General features: G+C 41.9%; 1 protein-coding gene across 1 annotated transcript; it reads left to right on the plus strand.

Moving 5' to 3' along the window:
- The first annotated feature begins 5,534 nt into the window (after positions 1-5,534).
- On the plus strand, positions 5,535-9,236 carry LOC111501603 (ICOS ligand). The gene is made up of 3 exons (XM_076878701.1): positions 5,535-5,733; positions 7,557-7,892; positions 8,473-9,236. The coding sequence occupies exons 1-3, from the start codon at positions 5,673-5,675 to the stop codon at positions 8,724-8,726; spliced, it is 651 nt and encodes a 216-aa protein (XP_076734816.1). The 5' UTR covers positions 5,535-5,672; the 3' UTR covers positions 8,727-9,236.
- The last annotated feature ends 1,474 nt before the right edge of the window (positions 9,237-10,710 follow it).

Below are 10,710 nucleotides of genomic sequence, written 5' to 3' on the forward strand. Positions count from 1 at the left end.
GAATCAGTGCATCGATTTATTTTAGACAAAAACAATGTTGTACATCTAGCGCTGCTCCAGTCAGAACGGCAGCGTCGCTCATGAGAGATTCATTTGCAGTTTGGACCGTAGGGTGAACATCTGTTCTGGCCATGTACTGTGCAATTTTTGAGTCGTGCGACGGTTTTGGGGATCGGCCGAGTTTCGCCTTCATCGTGTGTCGTGCATCGTGTAGTATACGTGGGGTAGAGAAGAGATTAACACCTCACGACCATCAATCGGGAGGATTTCAAACCTGTTTGAAGTCCTCTCGGCAGTCGTGAGGGTGTCTCCGCAGCCTCTCACACTGCGCACGCGCAAACAAGAAACGTTAGCGAACAGACGGAGCAGCACGTGCAGTGCAGCGTGTGATCTGGACACAAGCGATGGAGGCACAACTTGTAGAACTTTGGAAAGCTCATCCGAGCCTTTTCCATGTGGCCTCACAAAATCATCACGACACAACAACCGTGAAAATAGTTGGATCTACACTGCTGCTCAATCACAGCTGCCTGATCATGTTTTTCATTAGCAATTCAGCAAAGTTGATGGTGGTGGTGTGTCTGTGTGAGTGAAAGACAGAGAGGGAGTGAGCGACAGATTTTGTGTTATAAGCTTCATGTTATGGACGCACAGTGTGAGCTCTCAGGTCGCATCTGAGCATCGGGCCGTATAGTGTGAGACCTTGTTCTGAACTTCTAACCCCTGCGAGTCAATCGTGCAGTTTGAGCAGAAGCTGAACAACACGACTGAAAAAATCGCACAGTGTGAGCCCAGCTTAAACGTGTCTGAAAAGTCGCTAAATATTGCGACAAAGTCGCTAAGTTGGCAACACCGCTACTACTACCTCTTCCGCAATGATGTGTTTTCCTCTGATTGGGAGAAAAGAAAGGGGAGTGTACGTTATGATTCGATTGTCTGTCTGAGATTGTCATTGTTACGGTTCTAAATAAAGTTTATTTAAAAACTACGACTACCTCTTCCTCTATCTTTTTATCGCTGCTCGCAGACAACTTCAGGTGCCTTAGTGGATCGGAACAGCTTTTTCTCATATTAACAGCAGTTGCTCTCGAAAACCCAAATATTGTCCTATTAATTACATCACCTGTATTCCTCTGAAATATTTATTTTACCTTTAACTGAATACAATTCTTCTGTTATTCAAATCTGAGTATTTGTTGCTTTCCTGTTATTTACCACATTCTAACATTACATGTTCAAATGTCTCCTCTTGTCCACAGAATTCACAATTCCCTGTGTCATGCTTGTTCATATTTTTAACATGAATATTATATATATATATATATATATATATATATATATATATATATATATATATATATATATATATATATATATATATATATATATATATCAGCCCTCTTACCTTGTGTAGTAAATGAAAATCAGGAGTTCTTTGTATAACCATGGTGGTAAAACTGAAAATGATGCTGCTGAACTAATACTTTTCTTACTAATTCCTTTCTAATGTATTTTTCCCTGTAATTTAACCAAAACTTCCTGTTGATTCCCTTTATTTTTCTTGTTTTTGACAAGGTTTAACTATATCATGTGCTATGTGTTTTTCACCATGTCCCTTTAACTTTGCCCAGTAAGTTAAAGCTGATGTCTTCTTATTTCTAACAGTAGTTCATTCATTTCGACTTGCAATTGAAACATTTTAATGGCCCCAAAACACAACCTCAACACTTGATACTGGGTTTTATCCAAGTGATTTAACAATCTTTTAGCTGCTGAGCCATAGACCAGACATGCATAATCCATGATCTAATGACACTTATATATAAAGCTTTTCATGTTGTTTTTTCTGCAACCCATTCGCTGCTTTTGAAACATGTAAAATATTCAAAACCTTTTTAGATTTCTCAGTCATTTCCCCAATATGTGTTTTCCATGTAAGCCTTTTAATCAAACCTAATCACACGAGCCAAGGTGTGAGAATGAAGAGAGGCAGAGAGGAAAGGGCGATGGTTTTATGAAATCCAAAGCAAAGTGGTGGAAATGAGAAGTACAGGACGAAACAGGAGAGGAGACGGTTATATCTCGACTGAGATTCGGACACACTGGTTTAAATAGCACATTTTTAATAAGTAAACACTGTACAGAGGAGTGTGACTGCAGTAGGGAACAGGAAACAATAGAACATGTTTTATTGCATTGTCAGAAGTATGATATGGAAAGGAGACAACTGATCAAAACCTGGAGGATATGAAAGTGAAGTGGGACTTGATTGATTGTTTCGCATGAGCTCTATAAGTGAAAGTTATCAGGCTGTATTTTGGTTTTTAAGGCATTTGTTCGGAAAGATTTACATTATTATTATTATTATTTATTTATGTCATTTCGGTCCAAACTCCACACCAGTTGGTGGCGGTAATGCACCATTTTGCCGCAAATAAACCCTATACAGAAGAAGAAGAAATCGAAAGCGTATCCTCTGCATGAGCATCTCAGACACAGATTCGTAGTCAGTGACTTTCAGCTTTATTTAAACCTTAAATGTAATCTGATGTGTTCAGGTTTAAACTCAGGTTTAGTTGTTCAGTGAAAATACTAGTGATGGGCATGAAGCTTCATGAAGCACTGAAGCTTTTCATCCAATTGGTTCATCCCAGCGCAAAGCTTCATTTGCTCTAGTAGGACACCTACTGGACGTAAAAATATTAGTTGGCATGAATTTGAAGAGTGTGGCCTTTTGCACACAGCCTGTAAATGTCAACAACAAAAGGAGTGTGTAAAACATCTATATTGTAGTGATGGCAGCATACTGTGTATATTTATACTGGCAGTATGGGAAATGATTATTTTAGGGGCCATATTAGGCCATATATAGGCCATATATTAGGGCCAGCTCTGTTCTAGGATGCCCTCTGGACCCAGTGGAGGTGGTGAGTGACAGGAGAATGGCGGCTAAGCTGTCATCCCTGTTGGACAACGTCTCCCACCCCATGCAGCAGACTGTGACAGCACTGAGCAGCTCCTTCAGTGGGAGACTGCGGCACCCACGGTGTGGGACGGAGAGATTTTGCAGGTCTTTCCTCCCCACTGCTGTCAGACTCCACAACAAAGACTTTAACTGATCAAGCACACACATCCATACATATGCAATAATACTAAGTGCAATAATCCTTTCTGTCATCGTTGTATTTTTACTCAGTTGTATATAGCATTCGTATTCTATTTTTATCTTATTGTATATTTTTATTCTATTTTATTCTACTGTATATAGTATATTATTTTATTCTATTCTGTACAGCTGTGTACTGTATTTATTCTTATTGTATTCTAATTTGTGCGTCATAACTCTTGCACTGTCCACTTCCTGCTGTGACAAAACAAATTTCCCACGTGTGGGACTAATAAAGGTTATCTTATCTTATCTTATCTTATTTGGAAATGCTTAAAATGGAAATGATCATTTACTGTGAGGTGAGGTGTGGTTGGGGTGTGGACAGTGGTTGTGCTTTTGTAACGTTGAGGTATGGACAGCTACACACTGAGGCTTTGAGCCTCAGTCCTACCTGTTCACATTTTATTCAGTAAAAACTAAATTTTCACTGCTTTTATAACCTTTATTGGGGAGAACGTAGCTAGGATTTAATGATTTAACAAATCTTTTGAATCCTTTGTCCTCCACAATGCTAAATGGCTGTGAGTCCTCAATCACCATGGTAACCAGGTCTTCATCTATTTGAGATTGTTCTCCTGAGGAAAGACAATAAAGACAAAGCACAAATATAAATATCACACGTAACTTATTACAGCTGTATAATATTGTTATATCATTTAGTAACATTACTGCATGCTATATTATCATTGCATTTGATGGCTCACCTGGTCTTGCTCCACAATCGGTGTTCCCCTTATTCTCATGCAAAGCTCTGTAGTGCCTAAGCATGGATGAGGTGTTGTTGTTATATCCCAGCTCCCTGGCACATAGCAAACACCTCACCTTGTACAAAAGTACAGACAGCTTAACATAAATTGTATTGCACCATCAGTATTATGAAAATACATCTTCTGTAGAAATCTACATACCTTGTTGGGAGGATCCATCCATCCATCCATCGTCATCCGCTTTGTCCGGGGCCGGGTCGCGGGGGCAGCAGCCTAAGCAAAGAGGCCCAGACCTCCCTCTCCCCAGCCACCTCCTCCAGCTTATCCGGGGGAATACCAAGGCGTTCCCAGGCCAGCCGAGAGATATAATCTCTCCAGCGTGTCCTGGGTCTGCCCCGGGGCCTCCTCCCGGTGGGACATGCCTGGAACACCTCACCCAGGAGGCGCCCAGGGGGCATCCTTGTCAGATGCCCGAACCACCTCAGCTGGCTCCTTTCGATGTGGAGCAGCAGCTGCTCTACTCTGAGCCCCTCCCGGATGGCCGAACTTCTCACCCTATCTCTAAGGGAGGCCAGCCACCCTTCGGAGGAAGCTCATTTCTGCCGCTTGTATCCGCGATCTCGTTCTTTCGGTCACTACCCACAGCTCGTGGCCATAGGTGAGGGTAGGGACGTAGATCGACCGGTAAATTGAGAGCTTCGCTTTTACACTCAGCTCCCTCTTCACCACGACGGACCGGTGCAGCGTCCGCATTACTGCAGCTGCAGCCCCAATCCGTCTGTCGATCTCCGGCTCCCTTCTCCCATCACTCGCGAACAAGACCCCGAGATACTTGAACTCCTCCACTTGGGGCAGGAACTCATCCCCGACCCGGAGTGGGCACTCCACCCTTTTCCGGCTGAGAACCATGGCCTCAGATTTGGAGGTGCTGATCCTCATTCCCGCTGCTTCACACTCGGCCTCGAACCGTTCCAGTGCGAGCTGGAGGCCCTCACCCGATGAAGCCAACAGAACCACATCATCTGCAAAAATCAGAGATGAGATTCTGAGGCCACCAAAGCGAAAGCCCTCCGCCACTTGGCTGCGCCTAGAAATTCTGTCCATAAAAATTATGAACAGAACCGGAGACAAAGGGCAGCCCTGGCGGAGCCCATCACCCACCGGGAACGAGTCCGACTTATTGCCGGCAATGCGAACCAAGCTCTTGCAACGGTTTTATAGGGATCGAATGGCCCGTAGCAATGGGCCAGACACCCCATATTCCCGCAACACCTCCCACAGGACACCCCGAGGGACACGGTCGAATGCCTTCTCCAAGTCCACAAAACACATGTAGACTGGTTGGGCAAACTCCCATGCACCCTCAAGTTTGTTGGGAGGAATAAGATCAAAATGTTCCCACACAGGGGAGGACATCCTCCTCTTCTTAGCTGGCTCCATTCTCTCCTGACTTTCTCTCCTCACTCTCAGAAACCTCCAAACTCTCACTAACCGCAACTCTCCATCAAACACCCACATTTTGAATGAAGTCTGAGGGGTTTATATCGCTGTCATAGCTCGCGGCAAAGTTCAAACCACTTCATGAACCAGTCACGTGGTACAGCGAGTCTTCGGACGTCATCATTTTCAGCTCCTCCCATAAATGAAGCAAGCCTCGATACGCGCATCGCGGAAACGCCCCCTCCATTACTCGACACACGCTTCGAAGCCTCGATACAGAACGTCACGTCACTAGGAAATGCCAACAGACTCAGAACAAACTAAGAGTCAGATCGGCAGAAACAGAGATCACGGACATGTCTGCTGTAACTGCAACGCTCTGCTCCACGCTGATGTTTGTCGTGTTCGTCTCTGCAGGTGAGGTTTACCTGTTTTAAGCCCAAATATATCTGACGCTGACATAAAGACGATTAAATAGTATCAGCCTCTTTATATGTTAACAAAATTTCGTAAAGAATTACTTTCATATGGATTCAGTTTGTCTGTGTGTGACGGAGACAAGAGGCTGAGTGGACACTTAGCATCTGTGTGGACAGGAAGTGTCCCACTGTAGCGACCGCACGCGCCGGAGCACGCGCAGTAGTGAAGTGCGGGTCGATCCTGAAATATCGATTCCTCCGATACCAATCATTTATGTTCTAGAATCGATTCTCACATTAAAATATCGATATTTTAGTAATTTAGGGTACATTTGTAGTTTATCATTAACAGGAACACAGTGGGAAGAAGCTATAACATTCGGATTGTCTACATTCAAAGGAACTACTTCCTCTTCCGCCTCTCATAGTCATGTGCGAAATATGGCTGTATAAATGTATGGCTGATATGGCCAATATTATAGTTATTATATTAATCATTCTAAGTTATTACAGCAGTGAGTTTGAACTCTCAAATCAAATCACTTCTGTTGTCACGTCACATGTGCAGGTACACTGGTACAGCACATGTGCGTGAACTCTGTGTCAAACACTGAGCTTCAGTAAAGACTCAAGTTGCAGTTATTATGTCCTATCACCTTAAATCTTCACTCGAAGACACTCAAGTATCTGTGACAGTGTATATGTAGGTGTATTATATTTAACCTCCTAAGACCCGAAGTCTTCCATGACATGCATTTTTAATTTCTCTTTGATATCTGGGCACATTGAGGCCTGATGAATGTAAAAGCAGAGAATTATCAGATTTTTTTTTCACCTTATTTTTGTTTTTAAGAACAATAAGAGCCACGTATGAGGATATTCGTTTAAAATATTTGACAGAACAGTGGCAGTATAACGTCCTCGTACGTGGATATCAGGCCCATGCAGAGCGAAATTCAGTATTTTGGTCTAAATAACCCAAAATGTGATGTCCACATATGTGGACGGCAGGTCCTAGGAGGATAAGAGACAAATGTGCCTTCAGTATGTTGGCATTACTAAATTTGGCTCAATGCTTACATATATGTGTAAAAAGCAAACGTACGAGCTGTGATAACTGTTTCTGATAAAATGAAGAGTAGACTGATATATGAAATATTCCTTTATTGGGTGAGAAAATCAGACCATGTCATAACTGCTGTAAGTCACACAGAATAGATATCAGAGCCTTAAACAGGCTGACTTCTGCTAAATGGGTCAAACTGGGCAGAAAGTCTACAAACACATAACATCCTTATAGAATATGATGTAACACTATAGATCAACTTACCTCAGATTATATAAAGCATATAAACAATTACAGCAATATGATGCAACAAACACAGCAGCTACTGATCCAAAATACTCAAAGCTTCATAGAACTGGAACAAACATTGATTTTTATATGCAGCTACAAAGCTTCTTGTTCAGTGTATACAAACAGCTGTAGCTCCATAAAGGCAGCATGCAGAGACTCACAGTGTCTTATAATGAGAGGCTGCTTTCTCTCACACATTATGTTCACTTATTATCAGCACATGTTGTTGTTCTGTGGAAGCTAACATCTTGTAGTTTCTGACACTTTGCATGTTTAGCATGAGGCTAAAATTCCCCCTCAGTGGGTCACTGGTGACCTGCTGGATGTTCAGAGGTTCATTAAATCCAACATGACTAAAAACTCAAATGTCAAAGGAAATAAACAAAATATTTAAAGTCAATCATTCTGATCATAGTTGTACTTTGACCTTTAACCTCTCTGCTCTGTGTTGTTTCCTCTTTCAGAGCAGAAAAACATCACAGCTGAGTCTGGACAGGACGTCACTCTGACATGTCGAGCTCCAAACAACAACATCACAGCTGTGCACTGGAAGAACGCTGACCTGAAGCCAGAATATGTGCTTTTGTACCAGGCTGGTCTCTCTGATCCAACACACCTGCATCCATCTTTTAAGAACCGGGTGGATCTGCAGGACAGACAGATGAAGGATGGAGACGTGTCTTTGATTCTGAAGGATGTGACGATTAATGACACTGGAACATACGAGTGTCATGTGTTCATGGCAGAAACAGACTCATTGAAGATTCCCAGCATCATCCACCTGGCTGTCGTTCCTCCAGGTGAGTGAGTAGAGTTGAGTGTGTGTGTGATCAGAGGTGAAGCTGCTTCCTGGTTGTTGATGTGTGTTTGTTGTATGGATGAGCTGGTGGATGTCAGAGGTAGACAGATGTTTCTCCAGCTGTTGTCTTTGTGGCTGTTTGTTTGTTTGTTTTTTACTTACGGTACAGAGTCATTAATGTCTGAGCGAACTATGTTACTTTCTGTGTCAGACTCTCTTTTTACCTGGTTAAATCACCATGGTGACTAATGTTAAAAACATAACCTGGTCATGTCCAGCATGTGTTCAGTGTGATGTCGATTCTCTGCTGGGGGAAAATGTTTCATATGTGCAGCTTTTTAAACCGTATCTCACTAAAACCACTGAGTGTAACATCAGACTCACAGAGTTTTAATTTAGTGATGTGTAAACCGTGTAAATGTTTCGTACTGGATTCTAATCTATTGCCCAGGCTGCTGACGTTAAAGCTACTAGAGGATAAATTATAAGCTTCATCAGGATATTTATCCCCAAGAATACATTTTAAATCCAATTAATTTCATTTGATCAGTTGACACCTCACACCTGTTTCTCACCTGCAGGTCCGACAGGAGGACGCACAGAGGACGGAGGGAAGGAGGATGGAGGAAAGGAAGGCAGAGGGGAGGAGGATGGACCTGTTGGATTGGCAGTTTCTGCTGCGTTTCTTTGTGCCGCTGTGCTTCTTGTTGTCGGTGTTGTTAGGTTTTGGATACAAAGACGACTTCAATCTAAGACTTACGATGATCCAGAGATCACACAGCCTCTTACGTCTGCGCAGGAGGACAGTTACACAGATGACCTGAAGATAAATTAGAAATGAACCATCGTTAACATCCAGGTTAATTTCATTCAAATTAACTTTAAATTGAGCAGTTTTTTTGTGTTGGTTTAAAATATCAACCTCGTGTGGCCTTTTCTTCTTTAACTGCAGCACAGTGTGAAAAAGTTTGTATAACAAGCTTGTTTTAGGTGCTGTTATGAAACAAAAAATTCATGCAGCTGAACTGTAGATGTTTCTCTCTGACTCTGAACTGTGAACCTCGCCAGCTTCTATTCAGCTCTTGATGCAGGAAGATGAAGTGAACAATATAAATGTCCTTAATGTGTCTTCATCTCTATGTCCCATCTTTACATTTATACCTGTGTAATGTTGTTTTTTATTATGGGTGTTTTTGTAACGTACAGAGGTGAAAGGTTTTCTTTATGTTCTTGCAGTTATGAAATTATGATCTTTATCTGTTTTGTGAACAGACTTCTGATTGGCTGTTTCATGTGATGAACCAGAAATAAATGATTCATGGTGATGTTGTTCGTCTGCTGCAGATTTCAGGCCTGACACGTCTTCTTTTCACCTCCACATGCACATCATGCTGCATTACACCAACATGCAAGTTGTTAGCTTGAGGATCACCTTGTAGCAAAAAAGCTATTTTACAACTGTACAGAATGGTGTTCATCAGTTTAATGCTGGATTGTGTTGCTGCACTAATCCTCAGTCAGAAGCCGTACATGCACCAGAACGTTTGTTTTGTATGCAATGTGACGGTGAATGAGGAGCAGACATTAAATGTTGTTTTTACAGCTCCAAATGTCAACAACAGTCACCTCAAGGTGCTTTATATTGTAAGGTCGACTCTACAATAATACATGATGTGGTTTGTGAAAAAGAAACATAATTGGCCTAAAACACTCACATAACAATCTTATAAAGTTTCATCACCCTGATTTTGTAAGCAAGCAAAAACTGCATGGTGCATTAAGGATTCTGAACAATTCCTAAATGCACCACAAGATGGCAGTCCAACACAAAGAGTAACAGTTCACAATGTAACGCCTGTTTACCACAGCTACAAGAAGTTCAGACATGGAAATGAACAACTAAACCAGGGGTGTCCAACTCCAGGCCGGTAGAGCCGCTGTCCTGCAGGTTGTAGAGCTCACCCTGGGTCACCACACCTGAATCAAATGATTAGGTCATCACCAGGCTTCTGGAGAACTTCAAGACATGTTGAGGAGGTCATTTAGCCATTTAAATCTGCTGTGTTGGATCAAGGACACATCTAAAACCTGCAGGACACCGGCCCCTGAGGCCTGGAGTTGGACACGCCTGAACAAGTGCAGACACTATCAAGCAGACTACTGAGCCACGGTTACATTTTGAGAAGAAGAAAACAACTCAAAGGATAGATTACTCTAATCTGTGTGTTTGCGTCCTGCTGTACCACTGATCATATTGATATCTTAACCAGTAACCAGTGATGTCCTTGCATCCATTTTGTTGTAGTTTTTGATACACAAATTTACATCAGTTTGTTCTGAACAAACAAAGTTTACATCTGTTCAAAGTTTGGATGCCGATGATAATGTGGTGATTCTGTGCTATAATATATATAATACACATATACTTCTCTGTTGACAAGAATATTATATTAGGTTATCTAATGTTGGCATAAAGCACAGCAAACCAAATGTGCAAAGTCACGAGTTTCCTTTATCAGTTATTTCTTGTTAAATTGGCCATTTTTCTCATACATTTCCCCTTTAATCTAGAAGAATTTGAGTCACATAAATAAATTGCTTATTTGCTGGTTCATCCTTTGAGTTAGGTGCCTTTTTATGCTTTTTAATGATTCATATGTCAGTGTTTTTAAAAACATCTTTTATTTAAAGGACAAAGGCACACAGCGTTACAGAGACTTGAACACTTTTACACGGTTTATTCACCTTTATGCTTGTGCATCCTCTCTCTCTCTCTCTCTCTCTCTCTCTCTCTCTCTCTCTCCCCCCACAGGTCGCAA

The sequence above is a fragment of the Maylandia zebra genome, linkage group LG3, assembly GCF_041146795.1.
Source record: "Maylandia zebra isolate NMK-2024a linkage group LG3, Mzebra_GT3a, whole genome shotgun sequence".
Taxonomy (NCBI): domain Eukaryota; kingdom Metazoa; phylum Chordata; class Actinopteri; order Cichliformes; family Cichlidae; genus Maylandia; species Maylandia zebra.